This window comes from Mya arenaria, chromosome 8 (genome assembly GCF_026914265.1).
Source record: "Mya arenaria isolate MELC-2E11 chromosome 8, ASM2691426v1".
Lineage (NCBI taxonomy): Eukaryota > Metazoa > Mollusca > Bivalvia > Myida > Myidae > Mya > Mya arenaria.
Window position 1 is genome coordinate 72081818 of NC_069129.1, and position 26294 is coordinate 72108111.

Here is a 26294-nt window from a genome sequence, read left to right on the forward strand (position 1 = left end):
ATCTAAGTCACCAGGTAAAATTATTGGTTTATAGCCCAAGTCTTAACCCATTACCATATGTATGGCCCCAGAGCGCCTCTGCAGCAGATGACATTTGAAAACTGTGACAAAGGAATTGTTCCTATGGAGAAATTTCTTCCTTTGCCACACTTGTTTTCAACTCTTTCCTTTGCTACTTTCAAATGTGTTGAAATAGCAGTCTTCTGTCAATATTATACAAAAGTCGTCTGCTGCAAAAATGTTCCAACTATGACTGGGTCAAAAGATTCCGAAATACAATTATGATTCATATTTTTGCAGTAAACAAACTACAAAAGATGATGCAGACAGGATACCTGCTGCCAGGACAGGCCTGAAATCGGTCTCTGCCACGACAGGCCAGATACCTGCACCTGCTACAGCCACGACAGGCCAGAAGTCTGCCACAACCACGACGGGCAAGAAACCTGCAACTGCAACGACTGTTGCGAAATCTGCAACCGCCAAGACAAGTGAGAAATCTGCAACTGTCAGGACAGGCGAGAAATCTGCTACTGCTATGACAGGCGAGAATTCTGCCACTGCCAGGACAGGTGAGGAATCTGCCACTGCTACAACAAGCGAGAAATCTGCCACTGCCACAACAGACAAGAATACTGCAACTGCTATGACAGGCAAGAAATCTGCCATGATAGGAGAGAAATCTGCTAATGCCATGACAGGCGAGAAAACCTGCCACTGCCAGGACTGGCGAGAAATCTGCCACTGCCACGACTGGCGAGAAGTCTGCCACGACAGGCGAGAAATCTGCCACGACTAGCGAGAAGTCTGCCACGACTGGCGAGAAGTCTGCCACGACAGGCGAGAAATCTGCCACGACTGACGAGAAATCTGCCACTGCCTCGAAAGGTGAGCAAAATAAGGGCCAGTGACTCTTATATACAGTAAAACTTGCTTATAACGAAATTATAGGGACCTAAAAAATCCTTTCATTATAACCAAATTTCGTTCTATCCATATGACGAAATTTCCTTATAAATGTTTGGATAAAGCAAAATTTTGTTATACCACATCTCTGAAACTGAAAGTAACTTATAGTATGTGTAATTGTTGTTTACCTTTATGATTATACTTTTCAACTTATTTTATAAAGCATTTAGAGGAAAAGTAGACAAATTAAAAAGGTTTTAGTTATTTACTAGATCTATTTACATACAAGTTACCGTACCCATTGGAACTTCTGATCCGAGTCTACCCTGTTAGCACAGGTGTATTTAACTACATGTACATGTTCTGAAAAGTCGCTGCTAGTTACTTGAAGCTGCATGTACTAAAAAGTCACGAACAAGAAAACCTGTAAACTTTTAGAAATGAGATTATGTAAATCCTTGAAACAGTGAACTTGTCGTTGATACGTTGTTTAATCTTTATCATGCCACCAATCCGCTGAATTCTCCTCTGCTTGATCGTTTAACCTTGTTCGATTTTCTTAAAATATGATGAAAATGTTGCCCGAATATCATATAGCTCAGATCCGGATCAGACGCTGAGTTACTTGGCGTCTGGTCCGTGTGCAAGCTGGTTGATAATATCACTATGGTCGCGATCGGCGAAAGGGTTAATGTATCCATTACAGACATGTAGTCTATTAGAGTTACTTCCCTTTGCTTTTGTTTTATTTGTTGACTACAGACTTGGCAAAGAAACTTAACTTATTTGTGCTAATTTCTTTTAAATTGTACAAGTACATATGCATTTTGTGTTAACTTACTTTACTTTTTTGGCGCTTGAACTGTTTGTCGGCCCATACTTTGTACATGACTACATAACGATACCGTATGGCCGTTTACACTAATTGCGCTGTTGCACACTCGTGGCGATAGCCGTGAAAAGTGTTTGCCACGGCCATTGTAATCACTCGTCAAACTGTGACAATTTCGCTCTAAGCAAGCAATTATACGTACAAACTTAAGTCTCGAGGCCCGTTTTATCAAGGGACTTACGACAAAAGAGGTCGTAAGTCAAAACTTCAGAATTTTTTTAATTTCTGTTTTCTCGAGCTAACCCTGTCATGTGACATCTTTTTGAAATCGTCTTTTCAAGACGATTCCAAAGAGATGTCACGTGACAGGATTTTATTGAATAACCCGAAATTAAAAGAAGTTTTGACTTAAGACTAATTATGTCATAAGACCGTTGATAAAACGGGCCCCTGTACCGTAAAAATGTTTTGTTGTAGCCGATATTTCGCTCTATTGCTCAAATCATGCCCCATGGATTGAAATTGGCCTTACCCCAGTGTGTTGATTTCTTATTTATAGTTATATATGGAATAAGATTTTAAAAATCTTATGTGAAACTAGATGTCCTTGGGCTAAGATAGTTGGTCAGAAGTATGGTTTAGTCAGGTCCTTTACCAAGTTTGTTCAAATCATCCCCTGGGATCAAAATTGGCCCGCCTCTGGGGTCACTGGTTTAAGATGGGGATAAAAACTATAAGGCTTATGGTTTTTGGTTTTGATATTTAGTATGCTGTCTGATGGTCGTTTACCAATTTTTTATTAAAAACATGACCATGGGGTCAAAAATAGCCCCATGGGGTCACTATTTTACATGAGTTACATTAAAGTCTTTTTAAGTTAGTTGGGGACTTCTATTTTGCTGGCAATGTTCAAGTCACTTTTTTTCTGATTTTACAAGTTGTTATTAAACATGAATAAACATGTCTTTCAGGTGATGAGGGATTCAGGAAATGTAACTCTACACCTGAACATGAATCGTTATAATGTTATATCTTAAAATTGTTTTGGATAACTAAGGATATTGAAGCCCAACTTAAAAAGTTGTGCATATTGCCCCACAGACGTGCACTTCTAGCGGCTGGGAACTAAATTATTGCGACATCTGTGTCAGGCACCTATCAGCTACAAGATATTGATAGAAAATCATAACTTTGTTTCTTAATGTGATAATAATTGCGATTCTTATAACAAGGGCACACATATTATTTTTAGATCAGACACCGAATGACTCAGATCCCGTTTAAAGATAATAAACAATAAACTAGTATTTTCTCAAATGTGCACAAGCAATGGGTACGTTAAAATATGATCAAACCAGATGACAGTTTAGGCAATTTTATGCAACACGAGAAGGGATTTACATCAAGATCATTTTCATTGTGAGCGCTGCTCCTCTCGGTGAAAAGATGACTAGCTATTAAAAATCTCAAAATCCTTGACGATCTCGACACCTGCCAATTATTGGTGTTTTTGTTTTTTTCATCTTTTGGTCGATTACATATTTAGTGAGCCTTTTTAGCTCGTCTGTTTTTCAAAGAAAAAAGTCGAGTTATTGTGAACGCCTTGGCGTCGTCGGCGTCCCAAAACTTTAACCTTACTCCATAACTCAAAAACCGTTCAACATTTTTAAATGAAACTTGGTATATTTAAAATGATATCCACTTATTGCTACAGAAGATTGTCCTCTCAGGTTGCAAATACCATCTTCTCCTGCATGAAATGGCTCCTGTCCAAACTGTCGTATAATATTTGAGCCTATCAAAATTAGATTTAATGCTCGCACACTGTTGAGTAAATATGTTTCCTGTAAATTGTCTTGAATCCGATTTCGAGTCATTCTGTGTCTGATCTGAAAAATATTTGTTATAAAAATTGCGAGAAGACGAAAAGAACAGACAAACATTTCTCCGATTGTGATAAATTTATTTATTTATTAAGTCTCATCATGGTTATAATATACAAACATGAACAATACATATCATATAAAAACTAACGCACCATGCCATGCATATTTGAATTATAAGAGAATATACACAGTTTCTTAAAACTGTTATTTACATGTATTGCACTTATTATTTACGAAACTATACATAGATGAAAATATACACATTGTCTAAACTGTATGAATGATAAGATAAACTGTGTAGTTTCCTAACCATTGTTCCTGAGACCCATCCTCTGACAAAAACTACCGGGTCTTCTCACATCTCACATGAAGAGTAGTTGGTAGTGGGGCTTGAATCGACCAATGAGCGATTAATCTTAGTGCTTCATCCAATATTTGTTTTGTTTTACAGCATTAGATATATAAGAAAACTGGAAAAGCGTGTTTCTGTCATCGAAACAGAATTGAAAACACTGAATTTTTTGAAAACACTGAAGAAAAAATGAAACTTGTGGAGGAGAAGCTACAGGGCCAGACGGAGGAGACATCACCCAATGATCAAGCTGTTGACTCAAAGTCTTTTCTTTTGGAAACAGTCAAGCACATGGTTGTAAGATCAGATAATGATGTGCAAGAGTGTGTTAAACGAATGTGCTTGACCATCTTCGAAAAAGAAGAACTGGTAAATTGTTCGCGCACTGGGAAAAAAACTATTAAATCAGGAGAAGTAATTAAACCTGCTTTGGATGGTAAAAAGATGATAATATTAGAGAGTGCTGTTCTCGAAAAGTGCCCAGAGCTCACGCGAGAAACTTTGAAGAAAAAGATTGACAATTTAATAAAAATGAAAAGAAGGAAGACAGCTAATCAGAATATCTAGGTCGTGAACATTTCAACTTAACATTCAAAACAGATGTAATACATGTACATCGATATAGATATTTTGATTATTGCTTTCTTTCTTTATGTGCAAGAGTGTGTGAAACGAATGTGCTTGACCATCTTCGAAAAAAAAGAACTGGTAAATTGTTCGCGCACTGGGAAAAAACTATTAAATCAGGAATAGTAATTAAACCTGCTTTGGATGGAAAAAATGGTCATATTAGAGGGTGCTGTTCTCGTGAAGTGCCCATGTCTCACGCGAGAAACTTTTAAGAAAAAAATTGACAATTTAATAAAAATGGAAAAAAGGAAGATTCAAGAAAGCCAATCAGAATATCTACGTCGTGAACATTTCAACTTAACATTCAAAACAGATGTAATACATGTACATCGATATAGATATTTTGATTAGCTTTCTTTCTTTGAGACTACTGGTAGTGTCAGTTTCTGAAGAGTTTATATGCATGTTTTTATGTGCATGAATTGTTCTTGAACTGTTCAAGAACTGTACTTTTACTACTCTTTAAGTGTGCACGAACAATTCAAGTTCTTGAAATGTAACAGTTTCAGTTTAAGAACTATATTGTAGAGTACTATTCATCAACATATGTACCAGTTTTAGCTTTGTTGAACAAAAATCATTGATACCTTTTTTCTATCATAATCATGTCTTGTATATGTTATCAGGTAACTTGAACATAAAAAAGCTCACCAAATTATAAACATTAAGAAAATTGAACAGTGAATAAAATTTGTTAATATTCAAAAGTATCAGTAAAATTTATATGTCATGTGAGATTTTAAATATTGAAAGATTCACCGAATTCTAAGAATTTATTCTTATAACAGTACTACTAATGATTATGTTATGTGTTGATTCGTAAAAGTTTTTGAGTCGCATTTAATTTGAGTTGTCATTTAAGAAATATTTATAATTTCTGATGATGACATGACTTGAAATAAAGAGATATGAATTAATACAGATTGAACATAGCAATACTTAAGAAATATTTATAATTTCTGATAATGACATGACTTGAAATAAAGAGATATGAATTGACAAAGATTGAACTGAACAATACTTATTATTAAAACAGTGAAGCTACAAACAGGAAGCAAAACACATCGAACATAATGTAAAACGGAACAATAGAATTGCTAAGCTATCACAAAGGTTTTTCTTATATTTTTCACTTGACGATAATTACACGCATATGTACACATATATCTAGATAAAACAGTTAACACATGTTGCTGTTACATCTACTTTCATTGTAATAGAAATCTAGACATGTACATTATACAAGACATGTAACTGCATTTTTGTAATGCAATCTGTAACAAGTATATGTATACATTTCAAAATAAGTATTGATTTATGTGTTGAATAATTCCATTAACACTTTTTCTTACACAATCAAAAATGATTTAAAAAATTGCCCATGTTTGAAATTCTACATAAGTCGTGTAACATTAGTTGAAGTAAAGTTTTGCATCTTGGCATTATGATGTGGCGTCAGCAATGGCGTTTTTATTACAAGTTAGTTAATTAATTACGGGCAATCACTCAACAATTACTGCACCCAGAGTTATGGTTATTGCGCAATGCATATCTCCTTAAAGAGAGTTATCTTTGTATGAAGTTTGAAGTCTATACCTTAAATACTGATTAAGTTATTTTCCGGACCAAAAAAAATAGGAAAATTAGAAAAGGGCAATAACTAAAAAATCTCACCAACCAGTTATAGTTTCTGTGCAATGCAATACCCTTCAATGAGATATATCTGAATATAAAGTTTGAAGTCAATACCTGAGTTACAGGGCAATAACTTTAACACTGCAGCCACAGTTATGGTTTTTATATCTGTTATGGGTTTTTTTTGTACTGTAATTCTTCTTCCATGAGATCTATCTGCACATAAAGTTTGAAATAAATACCTTAAACACTTTCAAGTTATGCTCCGGTCAAGACTCGAAAACATATGTAGTAATGGATACAGAGTGGACAAGGTGATTCCTATATAGCCCACACCAAGTAGTGGTGGGGTTCTAATAATGTTTTATGTAATTTATTTATGTCTTTAAAGTGCAGAAGTTTATCATCATTTGTAAATTTCTGTTGTAGAATTCCATTGAGGAGCTCAATCTGTTTGACAAGTAGACTTTCAATGTTAGCTGCACCTGGAAAGTAATTTCACTATCATTTATAAGAAGTTCCAATCCATGTCAGGTATACCACTATTTACATAATAAAATCATTATATGCCTACAAAGGTTATTTTAACAGTCAGAATGTATTCATATTTGATGTTTCAATCTATGTTAAAGAAGTTGAATAGTTTGGTTCGTCAAAACAAGCAGAGAAGCTACATGTAACCTTGAATGACAAGTCTTCAAGAAGCACACACTATTTCTTTTTTCAACATAACATGAGCGCAAATCCGATGACAATTACAACAATGGCAGTGATCAAAATATAATTTCATTGCTATCACAAATAACGATGCAATCATAAGATGAAGTTATTACATGTATAACTTATTTCTCCTTATAGAACTCCAAATCAATCAACTGTTTTGTGAAACGATGCACGAAGTGTGATTTTTCTTATACTCGTGCAGATATAGGGCTGTTATTCAATACAGACGGGCCTTCAGCGTCTGTGTCTGGGATTTCAGCAGAGTATGGGACCTTGGGCTTTTTTGAAATTGTATTACCCCCATAGCTTGTCATTTGATTGAGCATTCTATCTACGCGGTCAGTCAGAATAACAATGCGTTTGCGGGCCGTTTGATCATTGACAGTATTGCCTGGGGTAGGTATCTTTGCAATATCGGTCGAATGCTGTTGTTCTACTCTGCCAATTCTATCCCCTAATGTCTTAATTTCATTGGGTATGAGGGTCTTATCCACCCTTTCTGGTTCAAGAAGTAGGTACTGGTCTACTTTATTACCAATGCTGATCTGATCAGTGTCCCCGTTTGCTGAGCTCTTCGTGCTGATTGTGCCAGTACTGTTCCTATGAAACATAGTTCTGTGTCTGCTGCATCATATATGGGTATATGACACCTTCAACGTCAGACCTGTAATCGTCGTCTTGTAGATTACTGGAGAAGTGAATGTCTTTATCTAGGTCGCTCTTGATGAATGCGAACACATAAGCAAAGAAACGAGGGTTGGCATTCCTTACGTCTTTGACTACTGAGCTTTCTTTCAGGTCTTCATACGATATCATCCTATTGCGGATCCCGGCCTCTTCTTGTGAGTACATGGCCCAAGGCTTCGTATTGCACGTCAGGATGATGGGTGTTCTGTCCAGAAATTTAGGCTCCCTATTCTTGATATTGATCTTCTTCTTCATTCCCTCGGTGATAGTTTTGAACTCTTCTACCTGTTCAGCTTTTACTAAGTTCAACTCCGGAATGACAATAATCTCCTTGCCCACGCAGTCCTGGTACGCAAAGTCGGTGCTCGGAATGGTCTGACCCACTTTGTTTGGGAAGGGGGTGAGGGCGTTGGTCCAATAGGTCTTACCCGCGTTGCTTCTTCCGTGCAGCATGATGGTGTTGACCTTGTTATGTGTCTTGTTCAAGATGCAATACAGATCTAACAGAAATCTCTCTGGAGTGATATCTTGCTCCCTGCACCATTCCACGAAGAGAGTTGCTGTATCTTGGACTGGCATGTACCCCATATCGTCGTAATTTCCTCTGATCAATGTCTCTATGAACGTATCTCCTCTCAGATTTCTCAAGATGTTCATCTCGTTGACCGCCTGACCTAGTATCACCTTGGCATTAGGGGCTGTCATTATAGAACGCCACTGTTGAAGAAGTGCTGTTCTCTGAGGGTTCTCTCGAAGGAGGCGTTCGAGGACCTCGTCCATGGTGATCGCGTTGAACTCTGTGAGCATATCTATTACTACTTCCGTCTTGCGAGCTGTTGCTGTTTGCGGCACTGCCTGGCGAGTAGATCGGAGAGTTTTCCCAAAGTCATCAAGTCAATCATTGCGCACTTACACCAAACATTATTATCTGCCTAAGTCAGTAGTACTAGAACTAGCATTAAATCTTATTTGGCCTAATAACTTTAATTAGTTTATTTAGTCATATTTTGTGTACAACCTTTTTGGAACCATGGCAGTACCCAGGGGCAGTGCAATGGACACTTATGTTGGAGGTGGATAAACCTGACTCTACTGCAGGCGATGTACATTTAGCCGTCTTGGCAGTGTGCTGCAGCACCATAGACGATTGACTTGTTGCTGCAGTAATATAGACAAATATGAATATATTGGTGTTATTAATAAAAAACCCAGATATATATACAACATGTGTATCGCAACTTCGTCTGGAATGACAACATTATATATTCAAATGTCATACCAATGACTTTAGGATTTCACCATCACTGAATAATTTACTTACAAATCATTTCAAAGTTAAGTTTTATATAAAGGATGAAGGCGAACACTTTCTGATCAATATTAAATGTTAAATAAAGAAAATTAAGAAATATTACTATTAAGAGCGAAGGTGTCCACCACAGCAAACACCCTTATGGCTGAATCAACGATCAGCTGAATCATCTGAAAAACAATATTACCAAATTTACAAAACAAGAGGCCCAAAAGGGCCTATTCTCTACTGGCTGGGTTTGTGTGGTCAACATCACTGTTTTCGAAAAGAACCAACCCGTTATGGGTATCTGAATACTCAAAACTGAAGACTGTATCATGTACGGAAGCATTTATTACACAATAGCATTTTTTTATACTATCAAGTTCCATAATCTAATCATTTCAAGGCCCATAATCTAGGCATGCATGGGCGGATCTGGCTGGTTTTCAAACGGAACCGAGCTCTTATAGATATGTAGATACTGTACAAGTTTCATCGAGATACAATCAAAACTGAAGGCTGTATCGTGTTAACGAGCAATTGTTTACATGTTTTTTTTATCTTATGAAGGCCCATAACCTAGGCATGCTTGGGCGGATCTGGCTGGTTTTCGAAAGGAACCGAGCTCTTATAGATATGCAGATACTGTACCAGTTTCATCAAGACACAATCAAAACTGAAAGCTGTATCATGTCAACGAGGAATTGTTTACTGACACACTGATTTTTTTATACTATCAAGGCCAATAATCTAGGGATGCATGGGCGGATCTGGCTGGTTTTCAAAAGGAACCGAGCTCTTATGGATATGTAGATACTGTACAAGTTTCATCCAGATACAATGAAAACTGAAGGCTGTATCGTGTTAACGAGCAATTGTTTACATGATTTTTAGCTCTACTGGCCGTAGGTACCTACTGGTACGTATATTTAAACATGTATTCAAATTACTAAGAAATTATGAGATACTACATTTTCAAGTCTAGGTTTGTGCATCTTTTACACTTTTCTTCAAGTAAGATTCATATAAGTATTTCATTTCAAAATCTAAAATATATACAGTATGTAGATGGACTGATCTCTGAGACAGGAGTACAGTTATAGTGGAGTACAAAACAATAACACGGTCTTGAAGCTGCTCTCTCACAGATTTACCGTTTTTCCAACTTTTTTATTTTTTGTCTTGGAATTAGCAGGTTTTTGCGTAAATATCTGCTAACCAGTGATGACAGACTGCTGACAAAAAATATCAGATCGCAATTTTTCATATTTCCATTCCAAATTTAATGTTTTATGGCTTAAACCGTTACTAACGATTTAAGAAAAAATAATAAAACATCAATTTTGGACGGATATATGAAAAGTTGCGATCTGATCTTTTGTCAGCAGTCTTTTATCACTGGTTAACAAATATTTGCTCGTTTTAAGACCAAAAATAAAAAAGTTGTCAATATTAGGAGATGAAAAATAAGTTGCAAATAAGTAAAAACTTACCTTTTCCTCCCACTTATCTAACTTTGGAGGAGGCCAACCGCCTGTCAGGGCTACCATCTGGCGCCTCCTCCGCCCCCTCCACTTCACGTCCGATATTTTTTTTACACTCAAGACGATCTTTATTTTTTACGACCAAGAGTTCGTATGCACACACCCTGGGCATTATTCACTCTGAAAGTCAAATAGATCATTTCTTCAAATTGAATGATTGAAGTTCACTTTGAGGACATGGGGCGAGGGGGGGGGGCTATGATCAAAACTTACAAACAATATATACAAACAACAAATTAACATATTATAATATCTTTGTGAAACCAATCGTTACATGCTGTGAATGAAACAGTTAAAACAACTAATCGCTTTTTCGCGTGCTATATATGTGAGATGTTACACCAAGTAATTACAATATCTTATTATAAAGGTTAGGACCGAGGTCTATGTCGTTGTTTATGGCTTCGCCCGCTTCGCGATCCCGTAGGGAAACATACGACATAGACCTCGACCCCGGGTTAGAGTGTCCTCTCATGTTCTTTTTATAATCACCGTTATATACAGCGGACCGGTTTTTCCCGCCAAAAAAAAAATGATGTTAAAAAAAAGGTCCAAGCAAGAGTGGATAAAACCACTCTTACTCGAACCCTTTTTTCTTTTTTCTTTTTTAAACAATTTGTTGTAACTGTTTAACACATTTATTCTTCACTAGTATACACAAGTTTCCACTGATTTAACACACGTAAACGTTCAAAAAGATGTTCAACATTTTCAAAACTATATAAATGTAACAAACGCCCAAAATCAGGGTCTTCTTGAATATACATATCAATAAGTACTTTAACAAGTGACAATTGAGCTTCAATATCTTCAAAATTAACATACTGAATTTCAATAACAGTTTCATTTGGATTAACAATAAGATAAATAACAACATCTTGGTATAAATTTTAAAAATCTAACATTAAATTATCAAAAGCTAAATCATCCCCCTCACTATATATCACAACATCTTCAGTTTCATTGTTATCTAGGTTATCAAAGTCCCTATACTCTGGGTCACCAGGGTTTAAATAACGAATTTCCGGCATTAATTACAGTGGAAGAATGTTTTTGACATCATGCCAAACAAATCCCAGTGCTTCTTCTAGGAAGTCGTCGAGTGTGGAGAGCTCGGCGAAGTCATTTCTGCTGTGTCGCAGGAGGGTGAGCGCGGCCTGATCGTCATTGTTTTCTGCCTCTGTGATGAGAAGATACGTTTGCACTTTTTGTTTCGATGGACTCTCTTTTCGACAGGGGTAGGTTTCTAATCGCTTGCTCAAGAATTTGAGAAGCTTTCTGAGCAGATAAGATGGGAGCCTCAGTATCTGACATGTCAAGAGCTGTACTAGGTCCTGCTTCTTCATCTGAAATATTGGGAAAGAACGTTTACCCTCCCAATTTTGGTGATGGGCTCTTGTTTGTATAGTTCTTGTTGATGAACTTGGTCAATTTTGGTGTTGCTTTGTACTTTGGCACTACGAATTCAGGTGCATCCCCCGCCATGTCCATACGTGCTCTTTTTGCAATAGGTGACAGTGGTGGTGTCGGGAGTGGTCGAGCCATGCTGATGGCAAGATCAGGAGAAAGGTCACCTTGTTCTGGCCAGTCTGACATCAATTCATTCTCTACCCATGCCATTTCTTCAAGTGGTTTGACCGGTGTGCTCGTGATTTTAGGCGCGAACCTCTTACTTTTCTTTTCGTACGCCTCTTCAATTCTAGAGATGGTCTGGACCATTTCTTGTATGGATCTTTTGATAGGGTAACTACCCACCATGGTGTTACTGGATAGCACTTTTTCATAAATCTTGTGTACTTTCACTAGCCTTATTTTCTGGTACCTGAGTTTCTGCATAATAAATGCAGGTATATCCTTGACCTTGTACCTTTCTTCGTGACAGTCCAACAATACACATTTGTCCATTTCCCACTTCCAACTATAATCTCCTGCCCACTGCATCCAGTTAACAATCAGGCCTTTCATCTCCTTGTTGATACAACGAATTGGATAACGTTCTAACCTGTCTGGCTCTAAGTACAAGTACCTGTCCACCCCAGTTCCAAAATCAATGTGAGCAAAGTGTGACCTGTTCTGCTCTTAGTTTCTTCTGCCTCCCAGAAGTCCTGTAGAGACACATAATCCTGTGTCTGTGTCATGATGAAAGCTTGTATCACACCCTGCACCTCCGACCGGAAGTCGTCCTCTTGCAGATTGGTTGCAAAGTGGTAGTCATTATCAAGATCATTCCTGATGAAGCCAAAACAGTTAGCAAAGAACCTAGGATTAGGATTTCCGGCACTCTTCAGAACTTCACTATCGACAAGGTCAGTGTAGGCAATCATACGATTTCGGAGCCCCTCTTCTTCTTGAGAGTTATTGGCCCAGGGTGTTGTGTTGCAGGTCAATATGATCGGTGTTCTGTCCAAGAACTGTGGTTGTCTGTTCTTTATATTTACTTTCTTTTACATCCCCTCTGTTATGGTTTTGAATTCCTCGACCTGATCTGCTTTGATAAGGTTGATCTCGGGGATGATGATGATTTCCTTACCAATACAATCCTGATAAGCGAAGTCGGCTGAGGGTATTGTTTGACCTGTCTTGTTGGGGAACGGGGTCAAGCAATTGGCCCAATACGTTTTTCCTGCATTGGACCTCCCATGAAACATGATAGTGTTTATTTTGGTCAAGCTTTTGTTGAAAATCAAGTAGAGGTCAAGCATGACACGTTCTGGCGCGAGATCCTGTTCGCGACACCAAGCTACAAAATTGGCTGCTGTAGCTTGAGTTGGCTCTATTCCAGTGTCTTCAAAGACGCCCTTCATGAGAGTGTCTATGTACGTGTCTCCCGCTACTGTCCTCATTATGTTCATCTCTGTCATAGCTTGATGAATGATTGCTCGTGCGTTGGGAACTGCCATTATACTCCTCCATTGAAGAATGAGAGATCGGCGTTGAGGTTCTTCTCGAAGAAGGCGTTCGAGGACCTCTTCCATTGTCACCGCGTTGTACTCCATTAACTTGTCGATGACTACTTGTGTTTTGCGAGCTGTGGCTGTGATGTTCACTTGACCTGGAGCTTGGGCTTGGGCTGTACGGGTCCCCAAAGATTGTTGAAAGGTCGCTGAAGTCTGTTTCGGAGACATGGTCGGGGGAGTCGGGGTGGCTTGGGATGGAGTGGTGTGAGACTGTAGCAGTCGGCTCATGACGTTCTCTGTCCCGGAATACTTGACGCTCGTACTGTGTTCCTCCTCGTCCTCCCAGTCTTCGACGTAGTCTGATTGGTCCCCCGCCCCCGGAAAGAAGTGTCTCTCGATTGTTCCGGGGTCTTCTAAGCTCTGTATAGTTTTGAGCATTTCCAGGTTGTTGGTTCCTGCGAGAAGGCGAGGGGGTTGGAGGCAGTACCTCATGAGCCCGTTGAAATTGTTGCATCTCTGCGACCGAATGCTCAATCCAGGCAAGAAGGGCTGTATCTCCTTGAAGATCGCTTTGGCTCTGTTCATGCTGTATACTCCCCTGTGCAATGACTCGCTCGCCGTGTGGACGATGACATGGAGATGAAGATTTTGAAAAGTGCACGTTTGGTCTAAACGGCCGTCGTGCCAGAAGGCAGCACTGGGCATACTGTTTAAGATAGTCTTGATGGCATTGACAGGCTTCTTTTCTATATCGCTCTGGGCGTCGTATTTGTTGAGTGGGGTGGACCACTTGCACGTCAGAGTAGAGTGCAGATGATTTGCATGTATGTTCTCTGCTGAAAAGTATTCCGTGCATGGCTCTCCTTTAGCGTTCTTGATTATTTCACCACTTACTTTACTGATTTTTGCTTTTTGAGGGCAGATGAGGTCGACAATGCCTGGAATAGCTTCTAAACCGCTGATGACGATGGAGTATAGAGTGCCTGAAGTAGTGAGTGAGGTATCTCTAATGTCCTTGATGGTTTTCTTTGATTTGTATGCAGAGTTGAAATGTTAATTGAATGTGTTAAATGGACGTTTCCCGGTAGTGTATGTAGCACGCAATGGACAGTCACACCCCCTACCATTACTAGCTATTTCTTTCATAGCTACGGCCCGTACTTCTACTTTTTCTTTCAAACTGTTTATGAGTTCTTTGAACCCGTCTATTTCAGATTTCAAGTTTCTCAAGTGTTCTATGACAGCATTTACTCTATCTACAATATTGGGTGCTACTTGCTGGTTGTCAGAGTTACCGTCATTGTCAGAGTCAGTCGTGGGTGGTATACCTGAGTAAGGGTATGCTGGTTGTTTGGAAACAGTATTAGCGCCATAGTTTGTCAGTTGATTGAGCATTTTGTCTACTCTGTCAGTCAATATTTGAATTCGTTTGCGACCAATTCTATCATTCATGTAATCAACAGGTTCAGGTATTTTGGCAATATCTGTCCTATGTTGTTCTTCTATAGCCCCTATTCTAGTACTCAATGTCCGAATTTCGTTCGGAATTAACGTTTTATCTACTCGCTCTACTTCCGTTTCTAATGACGCAACTGCCTTCTTGATATCGACCAAGTTTTTTTTGTAAGTATCCCAATTATCATTGATGTCTTTTAAGTTCAATAATTCAGCCGCAATTGCTTTTAATTGGTCGCCTACAACGTCTACTTTTTTTTCTACACCTAGTATTTCGTTATGCATTTTTTGTAAGTTTTCTAGTCTGTATTTATTTTGTCCAGAGAATTCATTTGCTACCATGTATACACAGACAGTGATTTCCTGACTTACTTTGTCAACCCAGTTAACTACTAAGTTACCCTCTATGTCATACGATACGCAATCTTTACAGTCTGTAAACTTAATCTGAACTGGAAATGTCGGACCTCTTTTTACTATTTGAACTTTGTAAAAATTAAAACTAGTCCAGTCTACTCCAGTCCCCCATATATGTTCTTCTTCTGACATTAACAGTCCATTGCCTGCTGTGTATCATTGACTACATACGGACGGCCAACATATTCTATCAAACGATTTTGGAGTTTGATCTTCTACTACATTCCTTTGAGGAATACTTTTTCTAGTCGGGGTATTTAGTAAACCTAGTTCTAACCCCAATGGTTTGAAAACATAGTCTCTTAAATAGAGTGCTACAAAATCAAATGTGAGTCCTTCTGATTAATAAGAACTGCATATTGCTGTTGTAATTGTTGTTGTAAAATGTTCATTAAAATAGGTAATGTTACAAATTTATTTGGTTCAACTAATGCTAATTCTGACCTGTATGCCATTTATTCTTTTCTCGCGCGTTTGGCGGGGGGTGAGTCGAATATATCTTCTTGTGTGTCTTGAAAGAATGATACTCCCTTCTGTGAGTCTAGGGTGACCTGGTCTTCAGGTGTGAGTGATAGTCTGAGTTCCGGGAAACTGTCTGTGGGTGGCATAGGCTGTTGTATCGCTGTTTGGCCGACAACCTGCAAAGGAGTGGTAAGCGTACTCTCTTGTAGCTGACTAGCAGGTTTATCAAACATAGGTTTTTGCCCCTTATTACCCCCCTCATCAAATTCCTGAGCATTTACAGTCAATGCTCTGTTAACTACTCTCATTTTTTTCAAGATACCGGCCTCATTAAGGCGACGAACAGCTTGGACATCTTTAATGTCACATAAGTTTTTATTTATACTACCATACTGATCTAACCTTGGCCACGGTACATAGTTAAAGTTATAACCATGTTTTTTACGTGACCAAACTGGGTATTCTTCTACCCCTATAGCTCTCCAAGCCTGCGCAGGCCGGAGATTACGGAGATTGGTGACCATTACGTCACCATCCACTTCCGGTATAGCTTGGACCGGAAGCAGCGGACCTGTTACGTCGTCGGGATTATCTTTAGCGGTTTGTGTTAAGATCCCGTCTTTAATTACATAGTCCTTAGCCTCACTTTCAGTATTGTCCTCCATATTAAGGACTTGCTCAAACAATGCAATTTCTTCCTGACTGAACCCCATGCCTTCCATTGATGTACCATAATATTCGGGGTTTCTCAACTGAGTCGCACTATCGCGCTCGTCGGTAACCTGAGTGCCGTCACCGGCCTCTGACGTAATGTTTCTGACTACTTTCGTATCATCAATTATTGTATCTGATATTGCAAAGCCCTTTTTAACAAGCTCGGACTCTACTTCTTCTTGGAGGGTTTGGCTGGGGTCCATGGACGCGGGTTTGGGGGTGAGACCGTCATATCCGGTTTTGAGGGCAGTTTCTTCCAAAAGATACGCGGTAAGAGGCATGACAAAGTTTTCAACATGTACACCAGGATTATAACGGAGCACTTCCGCAGCAGAGTTTTCATATGGGTCGAAGTATGTACCGTTCATACGTTCGCCTTGGTTACCAAGCATTAACATTTCAACCCCCATTCTTGGTGAGAAGTAGAACTCAATAGTGGACGTGTAAGTACATTTAAATTGAGCTCTACGTTGGGCACGGCCCCTTGCAGTAAAGAAAGGGGCAAACCGGAAGAAGACAGGCATAGGGGGTATGATGGGAGAACGGTTCTGTTGGGTCGCCATCTTGGCTTGAATGCCCCATACTGTATCGAGCATTTTATTGGTCAGATTCAAATGCGTTTTATTGCATGGCAACGTATGCATGTCGGCAAATGAGCCGGTAGGTATGCGGCCTGAGTCTAGTTCGGCATTAAATTGTAGCTCATTGCCAGTATTCCAAGTAAACATAGAAAACAGACCGTTATAAATGTCAAACGCACGTATGCGAAAATCACGTTGGGGCTCATTACGAGTACTCTGATACATTTCACTTGGAAACTGGACCTTAACCCGGGGTAGCAACCCCTCCTCCCATGTGTCTGGTTCTTCTTTTCGAAACCCCTTGTTTATTTCGAAAATACTTTTAGTGCCTATTGGCACTATATTGTTGGGCCTGAGCAAGCGATTTTTGTCAGAGAATACCTCAATGGAGTCGGGCATAGGGGTGGTCACTATACGGCCATCAGCCTGAATTTCATCACGGGACGTTATCAAATCATGTATTCGGACACCATGACCAGTTATACGATAGCTGTTACATTTGGACATATATGGCAGCAATTTAGATGGTGTACATGCTGCCTTTGTAGTATTATAGGGTAAAATACTAGCCCCCCAGTCGTACGAGTAGCATAGCTCTCCTTCTGTGTTGCTCTCAATCTTGGCACCTCCTTTTTCAACACCTGGGCCAAGAAAGTGTACAAAAGTACGCGATAATTTTACAGTTTTCTTACCACCTGACGCAACATCATGAGTATATTGTTGGAAGATACCATTGCCAGCACTAAAACCATCACCAACTCCAAGGTCAGCTTGCTTCTCTGTATTCTTTTTGGCATCCGCATCTATAGAAGAAGACATTATTATGGTTATACAATAAATTTAATAAAATATACTTACTTCATCCACTGTATATTTGGTAGTGTACAGGGCAAGCAGCAAATCATCAATGACACGTCACAAAGAATGGCCGCTTTTTATATGACCTGAACTAACAACACAACAATTCATCCGAGAAAAAGGAATAAGATCTGACCTTCGGACCAATGAAAATAAAGGAAATAAAAACACACAACAGGCACCTCAAATATGCCCCGCATTCAAATTGTCGGACACTGCTTCTCATCACAAGCTAATCAGAACAATGTAAGTACCCTCTTTGCGCCCCTATTAGATACACTATATGTGACGTCACACATGTAAGAAATATATCGACAATAGCAGCTTGAGCTGTAGTTATATAAAATGTGAACACTTTTTAGTAGATATTTAAACATGTATAAGTAATTCAATAAAAACGTTTAAAAACTGTCGGAAACTGCTTCTCAACCAGTATCAATGATAATAATACAACTGTAACATGGTATATGATCAACGTCGTCATCCATCGTAGTCAAGGTTCCCAAACAATAGTATCAAAAATACCCTACCACTCCGCAAACATCTTCCACGATTTGTCCTTACCGGCATGAGTCAGTCCAGGGCAGATTTGTTTTTACATTTTACTGACCGTTCCAAGGCGGAACCCAACAGTCCTTGATAAACACACCTAGTTTTTTATATATGAATAAAAAATTAAAGAAGTCATATTTTAAATGAGATATGGCAAAAACTAGAAAGAAAATGTTTACGGTTTTACTTTATTCAGGATTGTTGGGATAAGAGTGAGGTTGTGCACATAAACTGGTTTAAAACCGCAGTAAATTTACATTTTACTGACTTTTCCAAGGCGGTAACTAACAATCCTTGTTAATCATACCTAGTTTTTATAACTAATGTATGTATGCACTGTGCTGTTTGTGGTGTTTTGTGCTGTTCTTCCATGTTTCTTGTTTTTGATATTTATCAATCTTGTATGATTTGCCATTTCTTATTTCTGCCAGTTTGGTCCCTAAACAAAGTTAAAATCACTCAAAATGTGACATAAACAAGACAAGAGATATGAATTAACACTGCTTACTTTGTTTTTCAACATATCTAACCGAGAATTAAAGTTTCTAAAATCGGCTTCGAGAATGTTCGAAACATTCTAAAACGAGCTGGGACCAATTTCTTTTGACAGAAGTTTTTTTGTAATTCAATAGATACATCGACAAAACTTGCTGGTAATATGATACATCATGTATTTAGACACAATTTCGCATAGAACATGTCATATTTACCGCAGGAAAGCTGGAAATACGACCTTCACAATTTTTTTTCAAGATGGCCGACCAGCGCACAGCGAGAACTCTGCAATATGACGTCATACATATCACGTCATATCATTACATGAATTGCATTATTTTTATTTTTTTTAACTTTTACGAAAATAAAGAAAATACACTCATTAAAAATAATTGAAATTATCTTAATTATGTATTATGTATCGTTTTATGATATTAAACATTAGGAAAAAATAAAATGTTTGTTCATTTTCAGAAAAACGAAATCGAAAGTAGAAATATTTTCTGAAATTGGAAATGTTTAAAACCTCGTAAAATCACTTATATCTCTTGTATATGCATAAACCCGACTTGATTCAATCGCGAAAACATTATAGAAACTATAACTATATAACTACCAAGGTCGTACCTTCAAACACAGAAAATATCCCAAAATTTTACACACAAAGAGTATTGTTTACATGGGTTCAACCGTATCAAAGTGAATACGGCAGGCAACACTCTCCGTTTTAATAATCAGCTGAGAGCTGCTGCTGAACGGTCAATTTTATACTGAAAATCGTAACATTATTCTGTGATTGTTTTACTTTATTTCATGTTTTATTTTGCTTAAGTATCGAACTATGTAGCATTTTACGATACATTCCGTGTATCTTTGAGGAGTTATGCATAGCGATTTGCGCATATATATGACTATGTGACCATTACTCGTTTGATAACTATGAGCAAGCATAGTTGTTCTTGAAGCTTAAGTGATTCCAACTAGATTACTATAGATAAACACAATAAAACACGAACAGTTCATACATTTTATTTTCTTACTATTCATTATCTCTTCATTCACTTAACACCGTTTTGGCACAAATTGTCTCCCACGCCTGGCGAAGAACTGGCGAAGTGCTTCGTGGTTCTCATTTCTCTCTAAGTCTCTGCTACTGAGCTTTTCAACAAGTTTGTAAGTTTTGTCAACACTCGACGAGTCTTCTTTTCAGCCTCCCCTTTTTTGAAACAAATCAAACACGGATATAGTTTCGGGCACGTGTGACTCTCCACACTGTCAAGTTCTTTCGGTGTTGACCTTCTGAATAACTTCCTCAAGCATACTCTGATGGTTTTCTTGAGACCCATAATGTGTAATGTAATTACTTGGTCAGAAGATTTTGACAAGTATGACATGAGAAGAAAAAATAAGCTTTTTATATTAACTATATTCGTTCAACTCATTGCATTATTTTAAGCCATGGACCATGCAATCTACAATGCTAGGTACAGTGCTTGCTACTATGTTACTATGCTTCTATTTTTCAATCGAGATAAAATAAACAATCAAATTGCATTTCAACGCATTTATTCAAAGTTAAAACATCAAAACAATTGTTTGAACCTTTTCATTCGGAAAGCACTTAATAAAGTATCATAAATGTTTGAGCGAATTGAAAACTAATGTCAATTCTTTTTTTCGCCCACAAAAATGCTTGGTACAATTTCGTCAATTTTTACTTCCTCGTCTACGGTCTCAATGTCTTCAAAATTATCACTATCATAACAGTAACCGTCACAAACGTAGCAATTTCTCATATAACAATCGGCACTGCGTGTTGTCGAATCATCCCATGGCGGTCGGCAAAGAAAATGTACATTTGCTTGCCTGTTGTGCTGGTAACTTTGGCCTTCTTAGGTGTCGGTGATCCCGGAGTCTTCCACTGACGAGACTGCTCGTTAGTCTCAGGATCAAACAGGTAAATCCAGGTCTCGTCACAGGTGATAATGCGGTTCAAGAAAGCCTCCCCTTCCCGTCGATAACGTTTTAAAAACTTCCTGGAGGCATTAATCCATTTTGTCCGGTGTTCATCTGTTAGTAGGCGGGGTATCCACCTAGCACTGACCCTTTTCATGTTCAGTTGTTCAGTAATAACTCTCTGGACTGTACCGAAACTATAACCATTTATGTTACAAACATCTCGTATTGTTGTCCGCCTATCTCTGTAGATAACGTCCTTTACAGATGCCACTAACGTTGCGTCTACGGAACTCTTACGACCACGCCCCTTTTCATCTTCCACAGACGATCTGCCGTCACGAAAGCACCGATACCACTCAAAAACCCGAGTCCGAGATATCTTCAGTCCTGCAAACGTCTTCTGTATCATTTCATAGGTTTTCGTCGGCGAATAACCAAGCTGACAGCAAAATCTAATGACAGCGCGAGATTCTAGCGGATTTTTTGACGCCATAATTTTAAACAGGTAGTTTCGCTTGAATTGCTGTTGTTTTTAAACGGAAACAACAATGACGATGACAATTTGTCAGATGACGTAAAATACGTCTAACGTTAATCGTGCAATTTGGCGCTTAAATACCTCTCATTATTATGAAGAAAATGACTTGCACATTTTATGCGATAAGTTGTTAACGACAGCGTCCCCGGTATAAAGTCACTTGGTTGCTATAGTGATTAATATTATGGAATAACATAGATCTGCAATAAAACTAATTTCATAAATATCTTTGCCGTAGATAAAAGAGTGTATTCAGAAATTTTATAAAAATCTTTAGTAAAATAAATGAAATATAGGGACAGTCCCGTTTATTCTGGATCACCCCTCGTACATCGCAATTTAATGAACCAAGAATTGCAGATTAACAATTCACAAAGTATTATTTAAGATAACCCATTAAACACTTTTAACTTTTCTATTATATTTATCCCCTAAAATAAACTAAGGTGAAGTTCTGCGGAGGAACTTTGTGAATATTCATTTGAAGTCACACACAGATCAACCAGTGAACCCACACTGTCAGTTTTAAAACAACAATGGAATATCAGATTAAATCTCTAAGTAACATAATCTATATAAAGTTTATCTTAATATAATAAAGGTCACATCTAACTGCATAGTTGTCAATGGAAATCAATTATAGTAAACCAAAAGTACACTTCACTATGTAAATAATGGACGTCACAGCATGAAAATATGGCATTAACTCGATACATAGTCTAATAAGCAATACATCTTAAAGGGAGCGTCTTATCAACGGTCGTAGCGTAAATCGTAATCGTAAACGCATCATAACCCCATGTTACGATTTTCCGAGCGTCTTACTAAGAATCGTAAGTAATAGTAACGTTACGATTTCGTAACTTGCGATTGTAACTTTACGACTGGGTTAGCCTTGTCGTAAGTATATTAAAAACGGCCGCCCTGTTCGTTGCCCGACGACCGCGAGTTTTTAAGGAAAGGGTGGTCGCTATCAGCGATGGGCCCGATAGGGAATGCGTTGGGCGTTACAGGTTGACGAAAGACGCCATTTTACGGCTGGAGGCAGCACTGAACGCTGACTTGGAGCCTTCCACGAATAGAACTATGTCAGTGTCATCAATGACGAAGGTATATTATAATTCAAAAAAAAAAGTTTTTTAACAAACGGGTCTTCCAACTGTATATAGTGGTATCTCTCCGTTATAATATTATGTAAAAGTATAATGTAATCTTTTTATCTTTTTACTGTACCATCCGGTGACCTTGACCTAACTTGTCAGTGAAAAGAAAGTAAACATCACAAGTTCAACTAGTTTAACGTTGGGCGGTTTAACATTAAATATGTTTAAACCTGAAATGATTTGCAAAAACATCATCAACACTAGTGTTTATCAGTAACATTGCTAAATATTTGTTAGGATACAGTTATTTGAATTTCTATTTTATATGTTATGGTTGTAAAATGTTTTAGACATGGATTTTCAAAAAAGGTTTTAATTCAGTGCTACAAATAGTAAATAGCCTATAAATTGGTACCATATTTTGTTAGAAAATTGACTAAAACAAAATGAAACTGAAATCTTATACATTGCAGTCACCATAAACTCTCTGATTGAGACACTTTAAACTGCACTGTCACAGATTGACCGTTTTTAAAAAGTATATTTTATTTTCAAAAATGTTCTATTTCTTGTCTTGTAATGAGCCAATTTTTGTGCAAATTCTAGTGATATAATACTGCGGACAAAAGATCAGGGCGCAGTTTTCCTTACTAACGTTGGAAATTGTTTTTTTTTTTTACAGCTAAAAGCATTAATTACTAACTCTACGAATTTTAGGCAGTTTTCCCAACAAATCAGATCTATCGTGATTGCTTTGCCTATATCTGAATTAAATGCACTGATGCTAAAATCAGCTGGTTCTGGAACAAAACATAACAACAAACATTACCTAACTGGCAATCTACAAGAGTGCAGCTTCAAACAAATTAACAAGTAGAGTTTTCAAAGAGTTGAGTTGAGTTGGTCATAATGTTGTACATGTATAGATACATTTCAAAAATATTTAACAGGTTACCATCCGCAAGAGATGAGGTATTAAGGACAAAAGTGGGATTTTTCAGGAAGTGCAGGATACCCAACATCATAGGTAATTTAAAACCAAATAACATATATGTTTGAATATATCACTAGTATTGTATCACTAGTTTCCAGAAATCAAATTGCCTGTAAGATTGCAGCTTTAAGGCGTTGAAATTTTAACATTAAGATAATAATTATCCTCAATGTTTATTGCATACATACATCAAACAAGAAACATTAAATAACACTATAAGTGCACTAAAAATAATGCAACAAATACTTTAAAAACATTTCTTAGTCATACAACAACAAAGTTTATTCTTACAGGAGCAGTGGATGGAACATTGGTCCCTATTCTTGCTCCTAAGGACAATGGGGTTGCCTTCATATGCAGGAACGGTTACCATTCCATCAATGTCATGGCTGTATGTGACCATGAAATGAGGTAATTTAAATAAATAAGTACAAATATTGTGAAAAGGAAAAAAACATCAATTGATAAGATAATATCTTATCCTTACCTTAGAAAAATATAATGAAATGTTATGGGATTATTGTAATTGCGTGGTACATTGAGTCATATGGCAAATAAATTTAAATGCTGAAATTTTTTAAAACTAAGGTGATCTGAACAAAGTGATTGCTTAATATAGTACAGGTTGTCAATGTATACACATCAATTTATGAGTGAATGGCCCAAAATAAAAAGACATTGTTCTTTTTATTGCATTTAATTTCAATTGGACATCTACTTTCAATTAAATAAAGCAAATTCCATAGGTGTGCTAGTCACTGCAAATGTAACTTAAATCATGTCAATGTAAATAATGTTGTATATATCTAATTTATTTTTGAAACATCATAAACAAAACATAAATTAATAGAATAGGAAACAGTCATATTACAATTGGAATAAAAGACATGTATTGGTATGAATAACAATATCTTAATTCATTTCTTCTTTATCATAATAAAATCATCTATAAAAATTCAATTAGTAATACATTAATTATAGATTGCAAATATTAACAGATTCACTGACAATGTAGCCAGATGGCCAGGTTCCCAGCATGATGCAGCCGTGTTTGATGTTGATGACTAAAGGTTATTGTGTACTTAAGCTAAATCATTATCACAAACATAGTTTTCTTTTTCAGTAAAAACAATTCTAATCTGTCATCCTGTAGAAATTAAACATTTAATTGAGTGCAAGTTATAGAGAAGAACATGCAAACACATCAATAATTATAATATTAAACTGAACTGGACCATGCACTAATATTTTGTTTCGCTAGGCTTTGAATCTAGGACCACCTTGAGACCAACCAGACAGGCATTTAACTTGGTGATGGCGGTTATCCCCTCGGTCCATACCTACTGACCCCATTACTCAATCCTACCACTCCACATGAGATTGCCTTCAACAAGGCCCAAATCAGGGGGCGTATAGTGATTGAGAGGAGTTTCGGACTTCTAAAATCCCGTTTCAGGTAAAAGATATATTTGTAATTTTCAGTGTTAGATAGCAATATAATTAATGAGTGAACACATTTTTTTATATTTAACGAATGTCCAGTAGTGAAATATGTATGTTTGATGTTCAAAATGTTGTATATATTGCCATAAAAGAATATATGAAATAATTCTTTACCTTTCGTGCTTACAAAAGTTAATGGATATTTAATTGGGATATCACGGACAAATGATGTCATACTGGATACAAAATATAATGATGTCATTTCTTTCTTATCAGCATTGTATGTGTTTATGTTTAGCTATTTACAATTATACGATAAAATCAGTAAAAACAGTAAAATTATATTTTAAATAACAGTGTATCAATAATCCATCAGTATATTTCGATAAAAGAACAGGAAAGGATGAAATATGTTATGAATCAAAAATTAGTAAATCTTCAACAATAAATATATAAAGTTTCAAAGTTGAGAATAATTCAAACACAGATTGCAATGAATGAGATGCAATGAGACGTAAACAGATGCCATTTTCAGTTAATTGTATACTTATACACATGTTAATTATCTTCATGTAACCTCTCCAGATGCCTACATAGATCAGGAGGAGCGCTACAATACACACCAACCAAATATTGCAAAATTGTTGTGGCATGTGTAAAGTTGCACAACTTTTGTATTGAAAACAATGTTCCATTTCCAGCTGACATGATGATGGATAATGACAATGACAATGCTCAAGCAGCTTGCCAAATTGCACAACAGAATGAACAAGGACAGGTCATGTGCCACAGAATTGTGAACATGTTCCATTAAAGTGAAAGTATATTTCAATACCAGTACCCAATTCCTCAATTGTCAATTTTGTTATAACATGATTTAACTTCGCTAAATATTATTGATCTTTTCAAGCACATGCTGTATATACTTCTTTCAAAATGTTAAGCCTGTTACAACAACAACAACAAATATCTTTTTTACACTCAGGTCATACATACATGACAAAATGAGGACAAATTAGTTTAGTCAGCAGTGTCAATAAAAGCTTAATTATACTAACACGAAGAACGATGGCTTTGTCTCGAGTGGCGGAAATAAAATGGTTTTGTATTTTTTTCATGGTCGTACATGTATCGAATATATATCTTATCATGGAAAAGAGGGAGACAGTTATTTTAAATATCTTTACAAAATATGAGGGATAAAGGGATATTCAATATAGTGCCAGATTTCAAAGGTTGTGCCTTGGACAAGCATATCGTATAAATAAATTACAAACGTTATTGGGGAACTCAGTATAATAATTCAATTTAACAAGAACCTACAGAAGTTTCAC

At 37.3% G+C, this 26294-nt stretch overlaps 2 protein-coding genes and 2 long non-coding RNA genes across 4 annotated transcripts; 1 reads left to right on the top strand and 3 right to left on the bottom strand.

Moving 5' to 3' along the window:
* Positions 1-4580: 4580 nt before the first annotated feature.
* Positions 4581-10601, bottom strand: LOC128244721 (uncharacterized). Its single transcript, XR_008262977.1, has 4 exons — positions 10442-10601; positions 9070-9136; positions 8673-8812; positions 4581-6729 (listed from the first exon to the last, which is right to left on the bottom strand). It is a non-coding gene; the product is annotated as an uncharacterized LOC128244721 (long non-coding RNA).
* Positions 10602-15711: 5110 nt separating this feature from the next.
* Positions 15712-19633, bottom strand: LOC128244722 (uncharacterized). Its single transcript, XR_008262978.1, has 4 exons — positions 19551-19633; positions 19139-19208; positions 17711-17821; positions 15712-15899 (listed from the first exon to the last, which is right to left on the bottom strand). It is a non-coding gene; the product is annotated as an uncharacterized LOC128244722 (long non-coding RNA).
* A 1082-nt stretch (positions 19634-20715) lies between these two features.
* Positions 20716-21291, bottom strand: LOC128244543 (histone-lysine N-methyltransferase SETMAR-like). Its single transcript, XM_052962542.1, has one exon. It carries the CDS (start codon positions 21289-21291, stop codon positions 20716-20718), a length of 576 nt encoding a protein of 191 aa, XP_052818502.1.
* A 1378-nt stretch (positions 21292-22669) lies between these two features.
* On the top strand, positions 22670-24967 carry LOC128242534 (putative nuclease HARBI1; the record flags this gene model as incomplete). Its single annotated transcript, XM_052959712.1, has 5 exons — positions 22670-22692; positions 23474-23550; positions 23811-23928; positions 24516-24587; positions 24779-24967. Coding segments are annotated over 4 exons (288 nt in total), but the record flags the coding sequence as incomplete, so codon positions are not given.
* Between the last annotated feature and the right edge of the window lie 1327 nt (positions 24968-26294).

Coding starts and splice junctions, on each gene's coding strand:
- LOC128244543 (XM_052962542.1), bottom strand. CDS start 21,291: ATGATACAGAAGACGTTTGCAGGACTGAAGATATCTCGGACTCGGGTT.